This window comes from Xenopus laevis, chromosome 6L (genome assembly GCF_017654675.1).
Source record: "Xenopus laevis strain J_2021 chromosome 6L, Xenopus_laevis_v10.1, whole genome shotgun sequence".
Classification (NCBI taxonomy): Eukaryota; Metazoa; Chordata; class Amphibia; order Anura; family Pipidae; genus Xenopus; species Xenopus laevis.
This window is the reverse complement of record NC_054381.1, coordinates 3380640-3407508: the sequence shown is the minus strand read 5'-3', so window position 1 is coordinate 3407508 and position 26869 is coordinate 3380640. Positions and strand designations below refer to the sequence as shown.

The window sequence follows — 26869 nt, the reverse complement described above, 5'->3', positions numbered from 1 at the left end:
GGGTCCAAGCAGGTAAGAATGTGGGTTGCGGGTCCGGGTTGCAGATTGCAGGTTGCGGGTACGGGTCCGCTATGGGTTCCAAAAAATGGACCCGCGCAGGACCATAAACTGAATTACTGAGCTGTCAGACTCAAACACCAGAGACACGGACATTCAACTTTAAACTTAGATTTTGGGAAAAAACAGTAAAAAATAAATAATGGAAAGTAATTGGAAAAAGTCTTTATTTGTGGGGAACAATCTGAAAACAACTGAACTGAAAAAAGTGTTTGGAGGGTTGTTCACCTTTAAATTAAAGTGATGCTAATACTAAAAAAACTAGTTTCAAAATATTAATCTACATTAAAAGTTACCTATAGGTCATGTTGATCATTTTTCGCGGATAGTTCTGCTTTTGTGAGTAATTGTCATTTGAAGTTCCTAATTCTGACAGTTTTGACAACCTGACTGTCACATCTCAGCCTGTCAGTTAGAGTTTCTAATGCTAATGGGCTCAATATGGCCCCTCATACAGGAACATGGGGCATCAGACAGGTAAAAGCATTGCGCAAATACTTTATGGCAGAATTATAAATAGTACACAAACACAATATTATGATAGATATAAAAAAAGTTATTTTCTGGTGAAAGATGATTTGAATAAGAGACTGGAATATAAATAGGAGAGGACTGAATAGAAATATGAATAATAGAAAGTAACAATGCTTACAGAGCATTTGTTTTTAGATGGGGTCAGTGACCCCCATTTGAATACTGGAGTCAGAACTTTAAGGTGAACCTTAACTTTAAGGTTCATAAAGTTAACATTAAGGTGAACCACCCCTTTAAGAGAAAGAAGAGTATGTGTAATTGGGGTTCAGGAAAGGGGGTGTTGGAATGAAATTGGGAATGTGTGTTGGGAGTGGAAGAAGAACTGGGAGAGGGCAGGGAAGTTTGAGCAGCAGAGAAAGGGATCAGGAAAGGGGAATGTTGAAAAACCAGTAGAGTGTTGGAAGAAACGTGGAAAAATGAGTCTGAAAAAGAAAGAGGAGCCGGGAAACTGAGGGAATGTGGGAATTGGGTTTATTGGTCACATTAGGAAGGTAAGTACCATGGACTTATACTGTTTGTACTTGTGATGTTCCCTACACACAGGACAGACCTTCTGATGGATCTCAGGCACTTCTGATACACAGTGAGTGTGGGGCCCTCCTCTCTGCACACAGAGGCCCCGCCCATTCCCAACATGGAGTCACACGTGTCCTGTGAGTAAATATTTATCTGGGTGGGAAATGGCTCCTTGTGACTCACTCCCCAAACTGCCCCATTGGTTTCCCTGATTGGATAAACTGGTCCCAGTACAACATGTATTTATTGTAGTGATATGAGAGGGGGGATCCCCACAGGCAGCTTTATATGGTGGGTTTGTGTTCCTTGCTGTCAGGTTCTCCAGAGATGGAAACAAGGAGGTTAGAGGGGAAATGGGAGAATGAAGAGCCGGACACTGAGGATCCTCTGGACACAATAAAGAGGGAAATGGATCCCATTTCTGGGGCCGGTGAGTAACGTTTTACTATTAATAAGATTTCAAATCCTTACTCCCAGCTTTACTCACCCTGTCTCTTCCTTACTCCCAGCTTTACTCACCCCTGTCTCTTCCTTACTCCCAGCTTTACTCACCCCTGTCTTCCTTACTCCCAGCTGTCCCAGCTTTACTCACCTTACTCAGCTTACTTCACCCTGTCTCTTCCTTACTCCCAGCTTTACTCACCCCTGTCTCTTCCTTACTCCCAGCTTTACTCACCCATGTCTCTTCCTTACTCTCAGCTTCCCCAGAGCCACAACCAGAAATATTACAGATAAAGATAAAGGAGGAAGATCTGGACATCGGAGATCACGTGAATTTAACTGAAAATGCTACAGGGTCACTCACTTATGGGGGTAAGTGATTATGTAACTCTAATATATGTTTTTATTTCATTTGTAGCCAAAGATACAAGGAGTCCTATAGTGTGGAGATCAGGTATATACCCCTGCAGTTATATGTGCCAATCAGTTGTTCTGCTGTATAACAGGACAACCCTGTTCATTCACACGTATGTTACACTGGTCATACATGCACCAATCTGATTGGCCACAGTTGTTGATATTCATTTTCTTTTTATCAGATCATTCGTTGAATGGTGAACTGAACTGGGACATCTCCAAAACATGGCTCGGACAATGGAGATCAGAGGTCCCGGAGTCCAGTGGTCCCGCTAGTTCTTTGGATACAGAAAATGGTAAAACTTTATATATAGAGAACCCGCTGCACAAAACACAGAGGATTGACGCAGGGTTGAAACCTCTTGTCCGTATGGATCATGGGAAAAACATTAGTCAGAAAAGCAACTTGAAGAGAACCAAGAGGATTCACACCGGGGAGAATCTCTTCATCTGCAGAGAATGTGGGAGAAGCTTCACGTTCAGGAGCAGCCTCCAAAACCACATCAAAATCCACTCCGGCGAGAGAGTTTTCAAATGTAGGGAATGTGGCAAATGTTTCCCCATAAAGAACGAACTTCGCAAACATTATAAGGTTCACACTGGGGAGAAACCCTTCACCTGTACTGAATGTGGGAAGAGCTTCTCTCAGAAGAACAATCTCCTGGCGCACAAGAGGATTCACACGGGGGAGAAGCCATTCGCATGCGTGGAATGCGGCAGAAGGTTCTCCATAAAGAGCAACCTTATATCACACATGAGGACTCACACGGGCCAGAAACCCTTCACCTGCACGGAATGTTGGAAGCGTTTTCCCCAGAAGTACCAGCTTCTCATTCACATGAATATTCACACCGGCGTGAAACGCTTCCCCTGTACAGAATGTGAGATGGTATTTAATTTAAGGAGCGCTCTCCAAAGACACCAGGCCAGTCATTCCGGGGATAAACCCTTCTCATGTACGATGTGCGATAAGGGCTTCTCCGGAAATAGCAGCCTCCTTACGCACCAGAAAATCCACACAGGGGAGAAACCATTTACCTGCACCGACTGTGGGAAAAACTTTTGTCAAAAGAACGATCTTCTGACACACGAGAGGGTTCATACGGGGGAGAAACCATTCACTTGTGTGGAATGTGGGAAAAGCTTCTCCAATAGGAGCAACTTTCATAAACACCAAAAAATTCACACGGGAGAGAGGCCGTTTGCCTGTAAAGAATGTGGGAAACGGTTCTGTCAGAAGAGCAACCTCCTCAGCCACCAGAAGCTGCACACGGGCCTGAAACCTTTTGGGTGCATGGAATGCGGGAGATGCTTCTCTACAAAGAACGAACTTCTTAATCATGAGAAAATTCACACCGGGGAGAAACCATTCACCTGCACAGACTGTGGCAAAAGCTTCTCCCGGAAAAACCTTCTTCATTCGCACAGAAGGACTCACACAGGAGAGAAACCGTTCATATGCGCTGAATGTGGCAAAAGCTTCTATCAGAAGAGCAGTCTCCTGGCGCACGAGCGGATTCATAGTGACGACAGGCCGTTTGCATGCACTGAATGCTGGGAAAGGTTTTCTCAAAAGTACCTGCTCCTGAGGCACATGAACAGGCACAAGGGGCTAAAACCTTTCACATGCACAGAGTGTGGGAAGGATTTCAGTTTAAAGAGCAGCCTGCAGAGGCACCAGACCATTCACACAGGGGAGAAACCATTCACATGCGCAATATGTGGCAAAAGCTTCTCCCAGAAGGGCACCCTCGACCGGCACCATAAAATTCACACCGGGGAAAAACCCTTCAGGTGTACGGAGTGTGGGAAATGCTTCTCTCAAAAGAGCACCCTTCAAGGACACCAAAAAATCCACTTGCGTTAAGTGTGCAGAGAGACCACCTACGAGATAAAACTCTACCCAAAAATATTATTGCCCTCTTATTAGCCGTCATGTTTTTCCTTTTAACCCCGCCATCAACATCAATGTGATTTTATTAGCAGATAAGATGTAGAGTTTATTCTGACGCCTTCCTGTACATAACGCTCTCTCTATCCTGAGCAGTAATGGGACATTATAAGCAACGTCTTCTTTAGGTTTTTTTCCTAAAATGGATTGTTTTATATGTAAACTCCACCTCATATGAATATGTCTATGTATTTTTGTATGCTAGTTCTTTAGTTCAGCTCCACTGCCTTTATGTGTATGAATGTGTTCTGCCCGTAAGGTGCCTTTAATGCTAGCCATGCAAATGATGAATCAGTGAAGGCTTTAAATCTATCAACAGTTAAAGAGAAAGAGATCACGCTGTGCCAAGGTGGTGGGAAACCCTGAAAAAGAGATGGTCTGTACTAAAGAAAAAAAGATTTATGTGTTGGCCAATCAAGAACTGCCACCTGGGTCGGAGGATGCTGATCCACCTTGTGTGAGCCATTAGTGCTTTGGGCAACGAGAACATCTACAAAAGGGGAAAATGAGTTAGCTCAGGCCTTAAGTTACCCTTTAACTAAACTCTGTATCAGTGGCTGCCTGACTTTTGGGTTCCTTCCCAGGGAAGCAGTGGCTTGGGGCTCAGCCTGAATTCCAATGTGGGTGAAATTTAAGGATACCCCTGAAAGCCCAGCTTGGGGATCACAGGGAAATGTGGCAAAAGTCAGATGAAGAAATGTTTCTGTAACCTTGCTGCGAGCTAAAGGGGGCCTGGCCAAATGTTGCACCTCAAAAATGGGCTTGTGAAGTCCAGAAGCTGAACTGCCACCATGCTCCTGCCACGTGCAATATCTGGTACTGGAAGGTCAGACTTTAGGTGAGATTATGTGGACAATCAGTTTGGCCATCCATGTAGCAATGATTCAGTTAATTGTTCAATTTGCCTGTGGCCCCTGGTTCTTGCCAATGTGCCCCCATCTGCCCAAACTCCTAGACAGATATAGAAATGGAAGAGATGTGCCTTTAAATGTTACACCATTCACTGCTTTAATAGAATATTTCCTCTTAAAAAACTTCAAAGAGGCCTGCCTGACCCATATGCACTGCAAATCAGCAGATATCTATTGTCACATATGTAAATCGTGTTGGAGGAGAACCCATCAGCGAGTTGACTCCTCATCCACCGGGTATCTGTGGGCCCCCAATCATTTGGTGAAGTCAACATGTATGGGAAGCTTTAGGCAGACTCCGAGTGAACCAACAATGAAATACAAGAGGCACGTGCCCAACATCTTACACTTGATTAGGGTTGTATGGCGCACACACACAGTAAACGCAACACTAGGCTCGCTTCCCATTGGCTCCACCGTTCTTCCAGTGGGCTAATCATGGCACTGCTGAGGCCCATTGAGAGTCTTTGCTTCCCCCTGTGGCACAGTCCTGAACCTTGGCAGTGATGGCCTAACTGTGAACTTGATTAGGCTAAATATTTCTATATTGCTCAAAATGTAGTCCTAGATTGTAAGCTCTGGTAAGCAGGGGCCTGTACGCCACTCATTTTGGTCTTTACTGTACTGTATAGGCCCTGCTCTGGTTGTACAGCTCTACAATATCTGTTGGTGCTTAGAGATATCAATAAAATGAAGTAGATCTGCTATAAATGTGTCATGTCCATAAACTGCCAATGCTAATGTGCTGCTATTTGCTACTGTGCCAGTAGTGGGAGCTCTTGCTGCTTTCTCTGTGTAGAAAAATAGAGCAACCCTAATGTCCTCTTTGCCCTCTTGTGCTTTTCTCCAGCGATGCATGGGCTAAAACCTTCAAACTTGCCCTTGCTCATCCTGGGCTCAACCTGGTTTGATGTTCAGAAGGGGCTTTAGAACCTGCACTGCCCATCAGAGCTGATGTCACAGAGGGAACCCCCCACCTTGGCTTTATCATTTGAGAGGGCTGGGATGGTCATGAGCAGGAAGAGCCTTGTGAACAGGTTGGCTTTCAGCTCTCCTCTATAGGTAGGGTTTTCGTGGGACCTGCAGGCCTACAGGTGCACCACTACTTCTCTACTTTTGTCTTCAACTGCAGAACCTTCAGGTTTTTGACTTTGCAGATAACCACAGGAGCAGAAAGTGCAGAGTCACCTGTACCTGGGCAAGTACCTGAGAGACTGGATCCAGATACTCTGAAGGAGGTTCCTGTTTGACTATAGGAAAGAGAACAGCACAGGAATAGTAGAAAGCACTAAGCTTAAGATCTCTGATTAGTCAAGAGGTGGTCCCTGGTGGGATCAATGCCATCCAGGAATGGACTTCAAGATTTTACATGTTCTTCAGAGCTCTTCAGCCTTCCTCATGTGAAACTTCAGTATTCATCTTACAATTCTAAGGTACATGTATGAGACCTGTTATCCAGAATGCTCAGGATAACAGGTCTCATACATGTTTTCTGGTTTTCTGGATAACAGTTCTTTCAGTAATTGAGATCTTCATACCTACTAGAAAATCATGTAAACAGTAAATAAAAAAATAGGCTGGTTCTGCTTCCAATAAGGATTAATTATATCTTAGTTGGGATCAAGTACAAGTTACTGTTTTATTATTACAGAGCTAAAGGAAATAAATGTAAAAATTTGGATAACATGGAGTCTATGGGAGATGGCCTTTACGTAATTCAGAGCTTTCTGAATAATCGATTTCCGGATAACGGATTCCATACCTGTACAATCTATTCATGTTTATGCCACTGTTAGTATTCTTCCAGTCTCCACCCCCCAAGCAGAAGTTGCTGGTTGGGCTGAAGGCCACGACCCATACCTGTTGGCATATGCTTCCACGGCAAAATAGACTTTGCCCCTTGGCTTTTTTGCCATAAGCATTTGAGTTGCTGTCACTCAACGGTGGTGCTCATGGAACCTGTAGTTGAGATGCACCTGGAAGGCTCTATTGCATTGATCCATTTCTTTCAGTAGTAATAGTACAGTCCAAGCATAACTTGGTCTAGTTTACAAACAACATGGTGGTGTTACGCAGGGTATCCCAAACCCAGAACTAACCCCAAGGTTCTGGTCTTGGCCCACTCTTCTGCCTGTAGCAGCCGCCTTTGGCTTTGGTTGAAGCCTCTGCTACTCAGATGCCGCCAGGTCTTATTGTGGGAGAACCAAGGAGATATTTCTGAGCAAACTAGGGAACTGAGTGTGTTGTAGAACGAGAAGCAAGGAGCGTAGTCAAAGCCGGCCGGGTAGTAAACAGACAAAGCGGTACCAATTCAGGAGACAGGAGAGTAATCGGGGTCACAGGCCAGGTCATAACACACCGAAAGCGGAATACCAAAACAGGATCCAAGAGAATAGCCAAAAACACAGGGAGGATCAGGACAGGCAGCAAACTAGACGTAATCAGGAACAGGCAGGATCAGTAATGGAACAGTAACACAGCCAAAACACACCCAGGAACTATAGAAAAGATCTAACGTTGGGCAATGAGCAAAAGGCGCCTGCACCTTTAAATATTCGAATCTCGCGCCAAAGTGTGATGACGTACCACGCGCCAATGCTTCAAAGCCAGGAAGTGAGAGGCGTGGCGTTTCTTTTTCACAGAGCGGCCCCACTAGCCCACCAGGGTTAGTCCTTACAGGGGGTCATGACAGCTATAAACTGAAGGCATGGATTGTACTAGTCCATAGGCAGAAGCCAAAATGGGTCTCTGGAACTGGCAGTTAATAACAACCCACTCTGGGCATTAAAAATTCCTTATTTTTTGCCGAAAATTTGCTGTGAAGTAACATAGTTACAGTTAGTTAAGTTGGGTGAAAAAGACCAAATTCCATCAAGTTCAACCCCTCCAAATAAAACCCAGAGGCCATATATACACACACTGACTCCACCATACACTCAACTATATATACTAATATCTCTATAAATTGTAGATTTTACTATCAGAAAAACCTCACTGTGATGAACCCCCTACTCTGTTCCTTTACATTAAACTTCTTTTCCTCTAGTCTGAAGGGGAGGCCTCTGGTACGCGATTCTCTTTATGAATGAATAGATTTCCTGATTCACCAGTCTCTAATGTACTTGTACAGACTAATCATGTCCCCTCACAAGTAGGGGTGCACTGAATCCACTATTTTGGATTTGGCTGGACCCCCGAAAACCAAACCAAATCCTAATTAGGGGTAGGAAGGGAAAAAATGTTACTTCCTTGTTTTGTGACAAAAAGTAATGTGATTTCCCTCCCTGCCCCTAATTTGCATATGCAAATTAGGATTCGGATTTAGTTTGGCCGGGCAGAAGGATTCAGCCGAATCCAAATCCTGCTGAAAAAGGCCGAATCCTACTCACAAGTGTCTTTCCTTCAGAGACAACAAACCCAACCGTGGAACTTTCCTAATATTTAGTCTCTAACACTGCCTAGAGTTACACAACTTGTTATCCACAAAGACCCCAAGATCCTTTTCATTTAAGGAAACTCCCAACACACTGCCATTTAGTGTATAACTTGCATTTATATTATTTTTGCCAAAGTGTATAACCTGCATTTATCAATATTGAACCTCATTTTCCAGTTTGCTGCCCAGTTTTCCAGTTTAGACAAATCACTGTGCAAAGTGTCAGCATCCTGAATGGAACCTATAGTTCTGCACAATTTAGTCTCATCTGCACAAATAGAAACAGTACTTTCAATGCCCCAAGGTCTAAGAGTTTGGCCAAATTGGAGAGAAGTTGCTGGGACTGAACACACTCATTACTAACAGGGGTATCAATGGACTTGGGGGGCCTGGAATGACATTTCTTCTCTGGTGAAGTGATCAGTGGGGTAAGATGTGACACAGGGAGTGGCTAGTATTAGTCATTGCTCAGAGTGGCTCCTTAAAGGGATTCTGTGGATTTTTATGATGTAGTTTTTATTTCTAAATGACACTGTTTACACTGCAAATAATTCACTATACAATATAAAATGTCATTCCTGAACCAGCAAGTGTATTTAGTTGTAATATTGGTGTGTAGGTGCATCTCAGCTCATTTTGCCTGGTCATGTGATTTCAGAAAGAACCAGCACTTTAGGATGGAACTGCCTTCTGGCAGGCTGTTGTTTCTACTACTCAATGTAACTGAATGTGTCTCAGTGGCACCTGGATTTTTACTATGGAGTGTTGTTCTTAGATCTACCAGGCAGCTGTTATCTTGTGTTAGGGAGCGGCTATCTGGTTACCTTCCCATTGTTCTGTTGTTAGGCCGCTGGGGGCAAAGGGTGATATCACTCCAACTTGCAGTACAGCAGTAAAGAGAGACTGAAGTTTATCAGAGCACTATTCACATGACTGGAGGCAGCTGGGAAACTGACAATATGTCTATATTATTGTTCTGTTGTTGGGCTGCTGTGGGGGGTGGTGGAAGGGAGGGGATAATATCACTACAGCAGTGCAGACGTAAAGAGAAGTTTATCAGTTTATCACAGCACAATTCACATGACTGGAGACAGCTGGGAAACTAACAATATGTCTAGCCCTATGTCATATTTCAAAATTGAATATAAAAAAAAAATCTGTTTGCTCTTTGAAAAAACAGATTCTGCTGGAGCAGCACTATTAACTGATGTGTTTTGAAAAAAACATGTTTTTCCATAACAGTATCCCTTTAAATACAATGGATTTTCCTCACACAATAGTAAATAGTCATGAGAGCTCAGTTACACACAGGGAGCAAAGGGTTAAGATATAAGTATTGAAGAGGATGTTAAATACAGACTGACTCTATGTACCTCCATCGTGTATGTCTCCATCATACAGTGATTTCATTTTAATAATAAATACTTCTCTGTGATATGGGAAATATTGCCACCAAAATAATGGCAGTGTCCTCCCAGTGACAGCTCTGAGGGGAGCTATAGAAAGTCTTTCTATTGGTCCTGAATGTGTGGGTTGTACCAAAGCTCTGCCACTTCATGGGGAGGACTGGAGGTTCATCCCTCAAGGGTGGGACCCAAACATGTCAGTGCCTCCCCCCCATACACAGGCCCCGATACATCCAAGATGTGAGGAGACTCACTAAGACACAGGCTGAGAATTGTCCCCTGCTGCTGCCTGTAACTCCCTGCAACTCCCTTCTCCTGTGTCCCTGACATTCCCATCCCCTGTACTCACATCTCCAGCCTCATCTACTGGGTAAGTCATTTTCCCTCCTCCTCCTCCTGTACTGTCTGTGGGACTGGGGCTTAACCTGCTGCAGGGACTGATAGAGAGGGGAGACTGGGGGTTAATCCTGCTGCAGGGACTGATAGAGAGGAGAGACTGGGGGTTAATCCTGCTGCAGGGACTGATAGAGAGGGGAGACTGGGGGCTGCAGGGACTGATAGAGGGGAGACTGGGGCTGCAGGGACTGATAGAGAGGGAGACTGGGGTTAATCCTGCTGCAGGGACTGATAGAGAGGGGAGACTGGGTTAATCCTGCTGCAGGGACTGATAGAGAGGGGAGACTGGGGCTTAATCCTGCTGCAGGGACTGATAGAGAGGGGAGACTGGGGGTTAATCCTGCTGCAGGGACTGATAGAGAGGGGAGAGATAGAGGGGAGACTGGGGGTTAATAATCCTGCTGCAGGGACTGATAGAGAGGGAGACTGGGGGTTAATCCTGCTGCAGGGACTGATAGAGAGGGAGACTGTGGGATAAACTGGTCCCAGTACAACATGTATTTATTGTAGTGATATGAGAGGGGGGATCCCCACAGGCAGCTTTATATGGTGGGTTTGTGTTCCTTGCTGTCAGGTTCTCCAGAGATGGAAACAAGGAGGTTAGAGGGGAAATGGGAGAATGAAGAGCCGGACACTGAGGATCCTCTGGACACAATAAAGAGGGAAATGGATCCCGTTCCTGGGGCCGGTGAGTAACGTTTCTCTATTAATAAGACACATGTTATACACAGCACAGGCTTTTCTAGGGGACATTCAGGGTTAATAGGAAAGCTCTGGGTTTGTTGGACAGAGTAAGAGATAGAATGTGGCACCTGCAGGAGGTTCTACACATTAATGTCTGGTCCTTACTGGCAGCTTCCCCAGAGGAGGAACTGGAAATAATAAAGATAAGGATAAAGGAAGAAGAATCGGACTGTGAAGATCGTCTGAACCCAACAGAAATCTCATCACTTCCACCTACTGATGAGGGTAAGTACCAGTATTCTTGCCAGTTGTAAATGGGAAATGTTATTTTTATTATTGGGCTCAATATTAGTTTCAGAAGTAAATTATATTTATATTTCATTTCTTGTAATACACCCCCATACAGTGGCTGCAGGGGGGGCCAGGAGGTATAGAGGTCCCATATTAATTCATATACAAATTCAATAAATATTGGTAAAACAAGTCAAACTCTAGACATTGGGGGCCTGAAAAAGAATTGGGGCCCAGTAATATCTCATTACACAACACTTACCCGGGGCCTGGGGCTTCTCCAGCAACGTGGGAGTGAATTAGTAGGAATAGGCCACAGACATTAATGGGGGGTTAGAAAGTCCCAACTAACAGTTCCAACAAAAACCCGTGGCTGGAAATATAAACTTCCATTTCTTTATATTGATCTGGTTTGGGCCACAGAGGAAATAATGCGGATAAAGATAAAAGAGGAGGAACCGGAAGCAGAAGATGATCCGATCCCAAAGGAGAAACCTCCGGCTCTGGCTACTGAAGAGGGTAAGTTGTGCCATACGAGGAGGAGATTGGTCACTTTTTATACAGGTTTTGGGGAAATCATGACCAAAGTCAAGTCATCCTTACACACCCTAGGATTTTATTAAAGGGATTCGGTCATGATTTTTATGATATTTTTATGTCTAAATGACACAGTTTACACTGCAAATAATTGACTGTACAATATAAAATGTCATTCCTGAAGCAGCAAGTGTATTTAGTTGTAATATTGGTGTGTAGGTGCCTCTCAGCTCATTTTGCCTGGTCATGTGATTTCAGAAAGAGCCAGCACTTTAGGATGGAACTGCTTTCTGGCAGCCTGTTGTTTCTCCTACTCAATGTAACTGAATTTGTCTCAGTGGGACCTGGATTTTACTATTGAGTGTTGTTCTTAGATCTACCAGGCAGCTGTTATCTTGTGTTAGGGAGCTGCTATCTGGTTACCTTCCCATTGTTCTGTTGTTAGGCTGCTGGGGGGAAAGGGAGGGGGTGATATCACTCCAACTTGCAGTACAGCAGTAAAGAGAGACTGAAGTTCATCAGAGCACAATTCACATGACTGGAGGCAGCTGGGAAACTGACAATATGTCTAGCCCCATGTCAGGTTTCAAAATTAAATATAAAAAAATATGTTTGCTGTTTTGGGAAATGGATTTCAGTGCAGAATTCTGCTGGAGCATTAACTATTAACTGATGTGTTTTGAAACAAACAAAAATTTTTTTCCCCATGACAGTGTCCCTTTAACAATAAGGCTGATTGGTTGCCAAGGGTTACTACAGTGAACTGCGGTTTATAACTTGCACCCTTAGTGAGTTACAGATGGGCCGGTTTTGTATGTTAATTCATTACAGACTGCCATAGAATACCGTCTGTGTTATACCAAGCAAGAGCTTCCCCTTTAAATCATACCCAAGCCCCGTTCAGCGGATCTCCCCGTGGTGCCGCACAATGAACCTGATCGGCTGTTGATGTCTGAGCGGCACCTGTCATATCATTTAACAGAACAGCTGTTTCCTCGCATTACAGCACATCCCATAGACGTAGCCAATCAGTGGTCCGGCTGCCCCATTCTTCCATACGGGGGGGGAGTACAAACTGTAATATACAAATCTCATTATTATTGTGCTTTTTGTATCCTCAGGTGATTGTTTGACGGGGGCAGTTTCCATATCGTGGCCTGAACACCAGAACCCACAGGCCCAGGACCCCAGTCTCTGCCGTTCAGGTGTCACAGGGGCAAATAGACGTCTTGCATGTGATGCGGCAGCGAGCGCACCGGAGTCGGACACTTGCAGGCAGTTTGCAAAATGCATTTCCAAAAGGAACAACTTTCTCTCACACGAGAAGATTGCAACAGGACAAAAAGTTTTCGCATGCAAGAAATGCGGCCAAAAATTCTCCCACAAGTACCAGCTCCTGATACACCTGAGCAGCCACTCGGGGGCGGAACCATTCACCTGCGCAGAGTGCGGTAAAAGCTTCTGCTTAAAGAGCAGCCTGAGGAGGCACGAGAGAGGTCACACGGGGGAGAAACCATTCACCTGCACCGAGTGCGGCAAATGCTTCGCCATCATGAGCAGCCTCCACAACCACCAGCGGATCCACACGGGGGTGAAACCATTCACCTGTAAGGAGTGCGGCAAAAGTTTTTATCAGAAGAACAGACTCCACAGCCACATGAAAATCCACACAGGGGAGAAACCCAAATGCACGGAGTGTGGGAAAAGCTTCACTCACAAGAGCAGCCTTCTCTCGCACATGAAAATTCACTCAGGACTAAAGCCGTACGCGTGTGTGAAATGCGGCGAAGCCTTCTACTTAAAGAGGAGCCTCCGCAAACACCACAAGGTCCACATGGATCAGAAGCCTTTCAAGTGCACTGAATGCGGCAAATGTTTCTCTGGGAAGAACGATCTCCATAAACACCAGAGAGTTCACACAGGGGAGAAACCCTTCCTGTGTAGCGAGTGCGGCAAATGCTTCTCGCGGAAGAACAACCTCCAGGCGCACAGGAGGATCCACCGAGGGGTGAAACCATTCACCTGCGCGGAATGCGGCAAAAGCTTCTCGATGAAAAGCAGCCTCCTGACTCACGAGAGGATTCACACAGGCGAGAGGCCCTTCACGTGCACGGAGTGTTGGAAAGGCTTCTCCCAGAAGTACCAGCTCCTCATCCATCTCTGCATTCACACCGGGTTCAAACCCTTCCAGTGCACGGAATGTGGCAAAGGTTTCACTCTGAAGAGCAGCCTCCACCGGCACCAAACCACTCACACTGGAGAAAAGCCATTTGAGTGCTCCGAGTGTGCCAAAAGCTTCTCCCTGAAGAGCACCCTCCGCAAGCACCAGAAAATCCACACAGGAGTCAAACCCTTCGTATGTACAGAATGCGGCAAGAGATTCTCTCAGAAGAGCACCCTCCTCAAACACCAGATTGTTCACACAGGGGAGAAACCATTCACCTGCTCAGACTGCGGCAAATGTTTCTCTCAGAAGAGCAGCCTTCAGAGCCACCAGAAAACTCACACAAAAGAAACCTCCTGATGTACAGACAAGGCAACTGCCAGACTATCAGTATTTATAGATAATGCCCCCTGGGATTGGACTAGAGAGCTGCTGGGACCCCTCATCCCCAGTGTCAGTGAGATGGTCCCTCTGTTGTTCCCTATAACAGAACCTTTTAGATGTGAGTCTAGAGACTCCTGGGGCCTATCAGGAACTGTAGTGACTTCCTTGTTAGTGTGTGACCAGCAGCCATTAAACATGAGCCACTTTTACTCACCTCTCATTTGCTTTGTTCAGGTAATGGGCCACCGTCTATCCCAGGGGAATTCCTATGTACCATCGTTTTATGGGATCTCTTTGTACAGACTATGAGCAAACTTAGGGGACTGTTCCTGCTGAATTGTGCTTAGTACAGGGAATACCTATGCTGGGATCTCTCTGGGACTGTTCCTGCTGAATTGTGCTTAGTACAGGGGAATACCTATGCTGCCATAGTTTTATGGGATCTCTCTGTACAGACTATGAGCAAACTTAGGGACTGTTCCTGCTGAATTGTGCTTAGTACAGGGAATACCTATGTACCATAGTTTTATGGGATCTCTCTGTACAGACTATGAGCAAACTTAGGGACTGTTCCTGCTGAATTGTGCTTAGTACAGGGGAATACCTATGCTGCCATAGTTTTATGGATCTCTCTGTACAGACTATGAGCAAACTTAGGGACTGTTCCTGCTGAATTGTGCTTAGTACAGGGGAATACCTATGTACCATAGTTTTATGGGATCTCTCTGTACAGACTATGAGCAAACTTAGGGACTGTTCCTGCTGAATTGTGCTTAGTACAGGGAATACCTATGCTGCCATAGTTTTATGGGATCTCTCTGTACTATGAGCAAACTTAGGGACTGTTCCTGCTGAATTGTGCTTAGTACAGGGAATACCTATGCTGCCATAGTTTTATGGGATCTCTCTGTACAGACTATGAGCAAACTTAGGGACTGTTCCTGCTGAATTGTGCTTAGTACAGGGGAATACCTATGCTGCTATAGTTTTATGGGATCTCTCTGTACAGACTATGAGCAAACTTAGGGACTGTTCCTGCTAAATTGTGCTTAGTACAGGGAATACCTATGCTGCCATAGTTTTATGGGATCTCTCTGTACAGACTATGAGCAAACTTAGGGACTTTTCCTGCTGAATTGTGCTTAGTACAGGGGAATACCTATGCTGCCATAGTTTTATGGGATCTCTCTGTACAGACTATGAGCAAATTTAGGGACTGTTCCTGCTGAATTGTGCTTAGTACAGGGAATACCTATGTACCATAGTTTTATGGGATCTCTCTGTACAGACTATGAGCAAATTTAGGGACTGTTCCTGCTGAATTGTGCTTAGTACAGGGAATACCTATGCTGCCATAGTTTTATGGGATCTCTCTGTACAGACTATGAGCAAATTTAGGGACTGTTCCTGCTGAATTGTGCTTAGTACAGGGAATACCTATGCTGCCATAGTTTTATGGGACCTCTCTGTACAGACTATGAGCAAATTTAGGGACTGTTCCTGCTAAATTGTGCTTAGTACAGGGAATACCTATGCTGCTATAGATTTATGGGATCTCTCTGTACAGACTATTTAATACTATATTGTGATGGGCAAATAAAGATATGGGGATGAGGTCCCATTTATTTTTGGGTCACACTCTGGGGCAGCAGATTATGTGTCACTCCAGTAAGATTTATATGATTGGACAAGAATTCCAGTCAGGAATGAGAGTGCTCCCCACTCTCATTCCTGACTGGGGTTCAGTTGCTCCACTGTGACTGCTCCTGGGATCACCCCCTGCCAGAACATGAACTCTCCCACCTGTCTCCTGTGACATCACAGCCCGTCTCATATCACACAGGCGCTTCCCACAGCCGCTTGGACTGGACTAACACTGGAGTCTCAGGGTCCCGCCAAAACTAATACCGCCCATTCATGTTGTGATTGGTGCAGCCACTCTCACAGCTGCTGGTTGCCATGGCAGCTGCAATGCGATTGGTGGAATTTCCACTTCGCGTCCTACACGGGCACAGGCAGCACAGAACAAAACTACTGCCCCGGTGCGAGGGAAGCGGCCGCCTGTGATTAATGTCTTTACCGGCATGGACCCTGAATCCGTCACTCACCCAGCATCTCGCTGACAGCTCTTTGCTTTTATTGGCTGCTGGGAGTTACAGTCCAACAGAAATCTGGCGCGGCTCAGGCTGATTAATAAGTAGAACAATAGAGAGATTGTAGGTAACACCAGGGAATTGCGGAAATACAAACCCGACTGCACTGCCCGTGTCATCTTGGTGCTGGAGTATCGTCTGCCCTCCAACAAAATGGCGCCGCGCTCATTATATGCGACGAGTCTAAAGTGGGACATAACTAACATCTTATTGGTCCAGAAGTCTCTCATCTCCGCCCGTAATGTTCTGCGTCACGATGATTGGGCGGGGCAGAGCCTATTCCAACCTTCTCATGCACAGCCCGGATAGAGCTGAGAATCTGAGATGTGAGGAGATTCACTGGGAGACAGGTCGGGATCTGATCCCTGTAACTCCCTGCAACTCCCTGTAGCTCCCTGACATTCCCATCCCCTGTACTCACATCTCCAGCCTCATCTACTGGGTAAGTCATTTTCCCTCCTCCTCCTCCTCCTCCTCCTCCTCCTCCTGTACTGTCTGTGGGACTGGGGCTTAATCCTGCTGCAGGACTGATAGAGAGGGGAGACTGGGGGTTAATCCTGCTGCAGGGACTGATAGAGAGGGGAGACTGGGGTTAATCCTGCTGCAGGGACTGATAGAGAGGGAGACTGGGGCTTAATCCTGCTGCAGGGACTGATAGAGAGGGGAGACTGGGGGTTAATCCTGCTGCAGGGACTGATAGAGAGGGGGAGACTGGGGTTAATCCTGCTGCAGGGACTGATAGAGAGGGGAGACTGGGGGTTAATCCTGCTGCAGGGACTGATAGAGGGGAGACTGGGGATCCTGCTGCAGGGACTGATAGAGGGGGAGACTGGGGTTAATCCTGCTGCAGGGACTGATAGAGAGGGGAGACTGGGGGTTAATCCTGCTGCAGGGACTGATAGAGAGGGGAGACTGGGGTTAATCCTGCTGCAGGACTGATAGAGAGGGGAGACTGGGGGTTAATCCTGCTGCAGGGACTGATAGAGAGGGGAGACTGGGGCTGCTACTTTAATCTGCTGCAGGACTGATAGAGAGGGGAGACTGGGGTTAATCCTGCTGCAGGGACTGATAGAGAGGGGAGACTGGGGATCCTGCTGCTGGGACTGATAGAGAGGGGAGACTGGGCTTTAATCCTGCTGCAGGGACTGATAGAGAGGGGAGACTGGGGGTTAATCCTGCTGCAGGACTGATAGAGAGGGAGACTGGGGTTAATCCTGCTGCAGGGACTGATAGAGAGGGGAGACTGGGTTAATCCTGCTGCAGGCAGGTGCAGGGACTGATAGAGAGGGGAGACTGGGGGTTAATCCTGCTGCAGGGACTGATAGAGAGGGGAGACTGGGGGGCTTGGGGGCTTAATCCTGCTGCAGGGACTGATAGAGAGGGGAGGGTAATCCTGCTGCAGGGACTGACTGCAGGGACTGATAGAGAGGGGAGACTGGGGGTTAATCCTGCTGCAGGGACTGATAGAGAGGGAGACTGGGGTTAATCCTGCTGCAGGGACTGATAGAGAGGGAGACTGGGGGTTAATCCTGCTGCAGGGACTGATAGAGAGGGGAGACTGGGGTTAATCCTGCTGACTGATAGAGAGGGGAGACTGGGGGTTAATCCTGCTGCAGGGACTGATGAGACTGGGGTTAATCCTGCTGCAGGGAATAGAGAGGGGAGACTGGGGCTTAATCCTGCTGCAGGGGGACTGATAGAGAGGGGAGACTGGGGGTTAATCCTGCTGCAGGGACTGATAGAGAGGGGAGACTGGGGGTTTATCCTGCTGCAGGGACTGATAGAGAGGGGAGACTGGGGTTAATCCTGCTGGGACTGATAGAGAGGGGAGACTGGGGCTTAATCCTGCTGCAGGGACTGATACAGAGACTTGGGATATAAAGTAAAATGCATTGAAAAAATTTGAAATTCGGTTTCTTTGTATATTATTACTATAAAGGGCAAGTGAGGGAGAGCAGGTTTCATGTAGAATATGAGAGAGAGGATGGGTGCTCTCTACAGGCTGCTGTGTGTGTGTGTGTGTGTGTGAGAGGTCTTGCTGCTGCTGGCTGGTTATGAGGGTCACTGACCCAATAAAGCAATTTGTATGGACATTGCTGATTGGAATTTAAATGGGCATCTCCTCCCCCTGACATTCACATCCTGTGCACAGTTATTCCCCCCCCCCCCCGCATTGAATAGACACAGGAACACTGGGAGGGGGGGGAGACACACAGCCTGCTATCTGTGCATATACTGCGCCAGGGTCACTGACCCCAGTTACCAGGCAACTCTGCCAATTGGGCAGCCTGCAGTAGGAGTGGTGTTTTCCCCCGGGGCCAGGCAATGACAATAATCTTTATTTAGGAATTATTATTCAGTGCTGCTTTTTTCTTTAATCCTGGAAGTGCGTGGAGACTGGGATTCCCCACTTATTATTAGTCATGTACAGCCCCCACATGCCTGCCATTCCTATGGGCAGTCTTTGCTCTGTTGTTTTAAATGGACCAACTACAGTGGAGCATTTGATGAGAGCCCCCCATAGACACAACGATTCTACAGCAGAAATCCCACAAACAGAGTTGATCAATGTAATATTAATGGGGGATTACCTGCGTCAGACACTGATGCTTCAGAATCAGAATAATACGGGAAAATGTGTGTGTTTACTGCATGCTTTACTTGCCCTTAATTTATACATGTACCTAGTTCCCTTATATAGTTATAATACACAACCTGTACTGTGATTTAAGTTAAGTCAAATTATGGGTACTTAACTCATATAACCACCTCCCTAGGTTGAGTTTGTTTTCCCCAGTACTTTCCCTGGTTCAGAGATCCAATTCTTTGAATCTATTATTGTGATCTCCACTCCTTCTCACGGTCTGGTAGCAAGTGGCCCGTAGGTACAGAACTATAAAGCTGGCCATAGACGCAAAGCTACAAACGTGAGGATTCTCGACTTGTACGATTTTCGGACCGTCGTGTGGAAAGTCCGACATTTTTCCTCCCGCAAGATCGGTCGCGTGGTCGATTGGCCAGGGTTAAAAGATTTCTGTCGGCTGCCGATAATATCTCTGCCTGTATTGCCGAACTGACGATATTAGTGGGAGACTGTCACCACTTTGTCGGACATAACGATTACTGTCAGGGCAGAACATCGGCTGATCGTTCTTTTCTACTTTATTTGATCTGAATGGTAAGTGTGCAGGTCGGGAGATGGAGAAGTCGAGGATTCGAGCTAAGCCTTGCTTTATTCACTGTTGTTTCTGCTCATGGGCTGCTCTTTCCCATGGTCAAAAGGAGAATTGGGAAAGGATATTAGTTTGCCCAATAGACTGGTAGAAAAGCCACCTGCTAAATATCCTCACACCCTCCGATATTAAAGCACAAATAAACCGGGGCGGTAGTATGGAACTGTACTGCACACGCATGGGGAGTGGCTAGAATATTGACAATCCCTCTGTGAATTTGTTGTTCTTTGTCCTTAATAATCAGATAATTCTGACTGCCATTTTCAGTTGATATTAAATATTAAAATTTTAATTCCCCCCCCCCAAATGTCTGCAAGCGGAAGAAGCAGTTTCCACATGTCGTTCTTCATGTTTTCCCTGGAAGTCTCACCCATCATAAAGAACTGGGCTTCCAGCACATTCCTCACAATTTCGGAGACGTCAACGAGATGGCACTTAAAATTTTAGATGGGAAGAAAAGTGACACATTCCGTCTGTGCTCGGAAACATTTCACCCCGGACAGTTACACGTTCCGGGGCACCAAACGAGTTCTGAAAAGAGAGGCGGGTGCCAACCACTCTTCCCTGAAACTTCGTCACCTGCGTTGGCAGATTTGAATGCGCAAAGGTTTAAAAAGAAAAAGGGCAAAGATGCAGAGTCGGAACAGGACTTGGAGTCTGTATCGTCATTTACTGTCCATCGCTACTTTCCCCATATTCCCTAAAATTCATCTCTGCTCCAGGCATCGCTCATAGCAGTGGGTTTCTCCGGGGCTAATTCATCAGCTTCATTAAAGTCTCTGTACTCAGAAACTGCTCACCCGGAGCCGACATCTGCAGGGAATTTTCTTCCAGTCAAATCCACCGATACAAGAGAAATCTGGTGCTACAACCACCTTCTTTGTGCTACAACCACCTTCTTGCAAAAAACCTGTTCCAAAAAGCGCAATTTTTGTTGACACCGAGATGAATACTGATTATTTCTATAGGAAAAAGAGCTTGTTGACTAATACGTTTAATAAATTTGGTTAAGAAGAGCGTGCCACACAGAAGATGAGTTTTTCAGAAAAATAAGGGTGTGCAGTGTAAACTCATTACGGTCACTACCCAGTCCCAAATATCTGCTGCTGATCGTTATCAATTATTGGGGTGTAATTCGCATCAATTTAGTATGAAATTGCTCCACCCCTGCCTCTACTCTTCTGGGAAAGTTCCCGCCAGAGATTAAAACATGGTTGGGGGTATTTCCTCCCATATATGAGCATTAGTAAGGTTGGGCACTGATTTGGGCTTTCTGCAGTCATGTTCTTCCAATCCCTGTTTAGAAAATGTGTTCTGGATGCACCTTATTTGTGTGGGGTTATAGTGCTCATGCACATAGGGGTCTCCCCACACCACTATTCTCTTCCCCATCAAACATGATAGTTGGCAACACACATTCAGCCGGGTAGTCCTCCCAACACCCAGGCCCCTCCTGCATCTAGCAGGCTAATGGAAGATATGTCTGATCTCATGTGCATTTGGCCCCCTATTCCAATCACTCGCCCCTGTCCTACTTCCAGTGCTTGCACTCCATTTCATGTTGCAGCCACCATTGCTTGCCCAATTGAAGCTAATTTGACTTCATCGGAGGTGGAATGGGCTGAGTGTGTTGAGGCAGGTTGTAGTTGTGGCATTTTGCTCAAGGACACGCCCAGAGTGATATTTTGGCCAGCTGATGTCTCTGCATATGGGTGAAGGCATGATACATTGATCCAGTAAATGAGGTTCCACTGCTTGAATATCAACGACCTCTACACCACCCCAGCCGACTCATTACACCTGATGATGGTAGGGTTGACTGGTCACCCAATGCCTGCTCTGGCACAAGATATCCCTTTAATAATGTTGGATTGTACCATCATACAGGGGGCAATAATATAGCTGCCAGGTGGAAACTTAAGCTGGCCATACACGGGCCCGATAAAAGCTGCCCCAAAAAGGAAAAGCTGTTGCGTGGAGAATGCACACAATGTGACAGTTGCGCCATGCCTGCATCCTTCGCAATGTGTTGCAATGCATTTGTGCAGGCGGGGGCAGTAGTTGGGGTCATGGGACTGCCAGGAAGGCCCTTCATTTTGCAGCCCCGGTATACCCCCAATGCTCCAGTCTGACCCTGACTCCAGTACAAATCTAATGAAATAACTGCCTTTTGCACAAATCCTGCATGTAGAGAGACATGATGTCTGGTGAGTTTAATAGAGTGACCTCTGAATACATCTTCTAGGCAAAAGGAGCCCCCCTATACAGATATATTGGATCTAACTGTCAGCAGGGCTGATCCTATCAAATGTGGGGCCCAATTGGGACCATGTTGGCTGTGCCCCTAGACAAAGTGTTGCTGGCTACTGACACACCAAGTATTTAGGAAAATAAGGCATACAGGCACAAAATAGAAAGGAAAGGGACAGACAAGGTAAGAGAGTGAGAGGGATGAAATAGGGGCACATAATAGGGCACACAGGGTAAGAGCGAGAGGAGGAAATAGGAGAGGGACTGGGCCAATTAGTTTTGGGGCAGGCTGGGCCGATTCAGCTTGGGAGCAGGCTTGGTTGGATTGGGGGCAGGCAGGGCCTATCAAGGTTGGAGGAAAGCTGGGCCTATGAGAGTTGGGGGCAGGCTAGACCTATGGAGTTGGAGGATAGGCTGGCTTATCAGAGTTGGGGGTGGGCTGGACTATGGATTTGGGGATGGGCTGGACTCTCAAAGTTGGGGGCAGGCCAGGCAGCATCATGTGCTGAGGGAAATATTATCTGTGTTGCGGGGGCCCCCAGAGGTGCGGGGCCCTATTGGTCCAATAGGCGTAAGGCCGGCCCTGACTGTCAGTGAATATCTGACACCCCAACTCCTGGCATAAGGAATGAGAGGCAGATACTGAGATGGTTTTTAGAATATTTCAGAAACACTTTGTATAGAAACGGTCTTATTTCAGTATGATAACGCTTATGGTAAATTTTCTTTTTCACAAAGTTCCCCTTGAAGGATACAGAGCAGCCTCTTTCTTTCTCCTGACAACTTCCTTGACTACTTGCTGGTCAGACTGGTGGGAAAATGACATCCGCCTATAACAAAATTCATTCATATTAACAGCACATGTATCCCTTAATATCTTGGAATTAAAAAATAATAAATAATGAATGTAAACTACAAAAAGTGCTTAGAATAGTCTCCTCATCAATTTTACCTTCACTTATTTTAAAGATTTACTTAACCTTTAAAACTGGAAACCCCACCTGACCTTGGATGGCTCCTTATCTTTTGCTAAAGCCAAATATTTGAATGTTGGCTCAGTAGTCGAACTCCCATTAAAACAAAATCCAACCTGAGAATTGTGCATAGAGGGGCAAACAAAGATCTTCAGCGTCGCATCACGCGGTTAATGATGTGCGGGCCTGCCAGATACCCGCGGGTTGGCCCGACCTCACACTCTTCTTTGCGGGTGGCGGGCGGTTGCAGGTTGAGCTCTTCTCCTGCTCTCCCCGCCTGCCACCTTCAAATGCCGGCTTCCAAATTTAAAGGATAAGTAACCTTTAAAAATAATTGAATGTAAATTTGATGAGGGGTCTATTCTAAGCACTTTTGTAATGTTCATTCATTATTTATTTCTTTTAGGTTCCAAGATATTGAATGATACATGTACTGTTAATATGAATAAATCCTGTTACAACAGCGCCACCTGCTGGTCAGATTCCCACCAGTCTGACCACCAATTAGTCAAGGAGAAAGAAGAGGCTGATGTTCTTCTGCTTAGGAAAGATGTGAGAAATTTTCTAATTTTATTCCTAAGCAGAAGAACATCAGCCTCTTTCTTTCTCCTGACAAACTTCCTTGACTACTTGCTGGTCAGACTGGTGGGGAAAACTGACCAGCAGGTGGCGCTGGTTGTAACAAAATTCATTCATATTAACAGTACATGTATCTTGGAACCTAAAGAAAAAAATGATGAATGTAAAGTGCTTAGAATAGCCCCCCTCATCAATTTTTACATTCACTTATTTTTAAAGGGATACTGTCATGGGAAAAAAAATTTTTTCAAAAACACATCAGTTAATAGTGCTGCTCCAGCAGAATTGTGCACTGAAATCCATTTCTCAAAAGAGCAAACAGATTTCTTTATATTCAATTTTGAAATCTGACATGGGGCTAGACATATTGTCAGTTTCCCAGCTGCTCCAAGTCATGTGACTTGTGCCTGCGCTTTAGGAGAGAAATGTTTCTGGCAGGCTGCTGTTTTTCCTACTCAATGTAACTGAATGTGTCTCAGTGGGACCTGGATTTTACTATTGAGTGTTGTTCTTAGATCTACCAGACAGCTGTTATCTTGTGTTAGGGAGCTGCTATCTGGTTACCTTCCCATTGTTCTTTTTGTTTGGCTGCTGGGGGGGAAAAGGGAGGGGGTGATATCACTCCAACTTGCAGTACAGCAGTAAAGAGTGATTGAAGTTTATCAGAGCACAAGTCACATGACTTGGGGCAGCTGGGAAATTGACAATAATTACTATCTGTTACCCATTGTTACCAAGTGCCGCCCCACTCAGATTAGTTCATATTACAGGACAATGACAATTTTACGCTCACACAGTTGACTCTTTCCCAGAAGTTGCACCATTTGCAGCCCCCCCAGTGAAAATATTTGCACAGCAGATAGAAATTAGTGAATTTTCTCCTGGAATAAATTCTCTGTGCAAATTCTTGAGTGTATCCCCCCCATACAGTTGTAGCAGGGAAGATGTCCGCTATGTATAAATGACGTATATGAGGAATATTTACTCATCTTTCTATTCAGGTCTCTCCTATTCATATCCAGTCTCTTATTCAAATCAATGTATGGTTGCTAGGGGAATTTGGTCTCTAGAAACCAGATGGCTTGAAACGGCAAACTGGGAGAGCTGCTGAATAAAAGCTAAATAAGTCAAAACCCACAAATAGTAAAAATGAAAACCAATTGCAAATTGGTCTCAGAATATCACTCTCTATATCATACTAACAGTTAATTTAAAGGTGAACAACCCCTTTAAGTGCCAGTGTTAAAAACAATCTTTTATAATGGTACTTGCAAGTTCATGTAGAAGTTCAGTGAGAGTTCTTCCTAAGCAAAATTCAAGCTATTTTTTTTCATGAGTTTTTCTAATTTTTTTCCATCTTACAATTTTTGAGGTTTTTTTTTTTTGCCCAACAATTGTATTTATCGCATTTTTGATATTGAGATTTTTTAAATAAATAAGCAAACATTATTTTTTTTTAAAAAAATGTGAGTTTATTAAGTTGAAAAACCTCACAAATTAAATTTTTCATAAATAAGCCTTTGGATGTGTCATAATAATCATAGTTAGGACTATGCCAGCAATGGTTGTCTCCTTTTGTGCCAGCATCCCATCAACTCAACCCTGGTCTCATTGATTATTCCTCCCAGTCTCCTAACATAAACCTGAAATCCCTGCTCTGCTGACTGGTTCTGTATATTGACCCCAAATCATTTTTATTGACACTGGTGTGTCTCTACAAGGCTTTCAGCATTTGAATATGTCTCAGGGAAACCACAGGTTGGAGCCTTTCTGTATGGCTTTTTAAAGAGATCTTGTCACTGGAAAACACGTTTTTTTTTCAAAAACATGTTGCTCCAGCAGAATTCTGCACTGAAATCAGCTTTTCAAAAGAGAAAACAGATTTTTTTAATATTTTAATTTTGAAATCTGACATGGGGCTAGGCATATTGTCAGTTTCCCAGGTGCCCTCAGTCACATGACTTGTGCTCTGATAAACTTCAGTCAGTCTTTGCTGCTGTACTGCAAATTGGATATCACCCCCCCAGCAGTTTAACAACAGAACAATGGGACCATAAGAACAGCACTCATTAGTAAAAATCCACTGTAACACCTTTAGTTTACACTGAGTTGGAGAACAATATCTTATCTGAAAGCAGTTCCATCCTAAAAGTTCTGGCTCTTTCTGAAAGCACATGACCAGGCAAAATGACCTGAGATGCACCTACACACCAATATTACAACTAAAAAAAAAAAATACAACGGGCAAATTCACTAAGGCGCGAAGCGCCGAACGCTAGCGTTTTTTTCGCTAGCATTCGGCATTTTCGCTACTTGCGCAAATTCACTAACAGACGCTGGCGTAGTTTCGCTAGTGTTACTTCTCAACCTTACGCCAGGCGAATTTTCGCTAGCGACAAAACTTACGCAAATTCACCAACTTGCGCAGTGTAGCGAACGCTACCTTTTTTGGGCTCCCCTTCCCTCCCCCCTACTTTTCCTGACTCATGGCAACTAACCTAGACAGTGGGCACATGTGTAGGGCAAAATAAAATTTTTATTGCTGATTTGAAGGTTTTCTAGGCATTTGTAGTGCAGATACGTGTTCTCCATTGATATTTGAATTTCGCGCGCGTATGCAAATTAAGCCTTCGCTAGCCGCAACTTCCCTTTATATAGCGAATTGAATGCTAGCGCAACTTCGCAAACTTACGCTACCCTGTGCGCAACTTCGCATTTTAGTGAATGTTGCGGGAGCGCTGGCGGAAAATTCGCCTGGCGAAGAGCGGCGAAGTTGCGCCTGGCGCAACTTCGATTCTTAGTGAATTTGCCCCACAGAGTGGATTATTTGCAGTGTAAAAAGTGTAATTTAGACATACAAATTACACCATAAAAATCCCTTTAACTGTCTCAGTTTTTATTATTTTTCAGTCATTTCCGTTCATATTCTGTCTCTCTCTAACTTTGCCTGTTTCAAATGTTCCTGGTTCTTGGGTTTCACTGACCTCGGCAACAAATACTGATGCCCTAAGAGGCTTCATCCTTATTGTCTAGTTGTTTCTCAATGTACCTTATTCATCCCTCTGATCTGATTTTCAAATCTCTGCCTGGTTGCTACTGAAGTTTTTTGTATTTCAAATTTTTCCATGTGTTGTGCCCTGTGTAATAAATGTGCTGTGTCTGGTTCTATATGGGGGTGATGGAAAAGTAATTCTCCCAAAACTTATATAACATTTAGATTAAATGTATTATTTAATAGTTACAGCCCATGAGCACTAACATCACTTTAGTTTGGCTAGGATTAGTTATATGTAAGCTTAAGAGAGAGAAATAATGAGTCCCCCATAACAAATCACTCATTTATATGAATTAGGACACAAAGAGAGCAGAACATTACAGATTATATTCATATTTGGTGGGAGTAAAAAGGACTGGCACCACTAAATGAACCTGTCTAGATGGCTAGTGAACACTATAAACCACAGTCTATGCATCAGCTGGTATTTGGTCATAATGCTTCTGCAGGCAAGGTTTGATGTCTCAGTGGTTTGCGTATCACTCATTGTCTCTATAAAG

General features: G+C 45.1%; 2 protein-coding genes and 1 pseudogene across 4 annotated transcripts in view; 2 read left to right on the top strand and 1 right to left on the bottom strand.

Annotated features, from left to right (window-relative positions):
* The window catches only part of LOC108719524 (gastrula zinc finger protein XlCGF57.1-like), a 385853-nt gene extending 380736 nt beyond the window's left edge, over positions 1–5117 (top strand). For 2 of the 3 annotated variants that reach the window (XM_041566906.1, XM_018268425.2), the window contains exons 2-5: positions 1135–1244; positions 1424–1537; positions 1807–1920; positions 2148–5117. In XM_041566906.1, coding sequence (XP_041422840.1) covers positions 1226–1244; positions 1424–1537; positions 1807–1920; positions 2148–3832 — 1932 coding nt within the window. In that variant the 5' untranslated portion in view covers positions 1135–1225 and the 3' untranslated portion in view covers positions 3833–5117. Of the gene's footprint in view, positions 1–1134; positions 1245–1331; positions 1538–1806; positions 1921–2147 lie in introns of all 3 variants that reach the window. The other variant, XM_041566905.1, reaches the window with a different exon arrangement.
* The window catches only part of LOC121394778 (zinc finger protein 850-like), a 209650-nt gene that overhangs the window by 29105 nt on the left and 153676 nt on the right, over positions 1–26869 (bottom strand). The window lies entirely within an intron of this gene.
* The window catches only part of LOC121393136, a 102251-nt pseudogene continuing 85871 nt past the window's right edge, over positions 10490–26869 (top strand).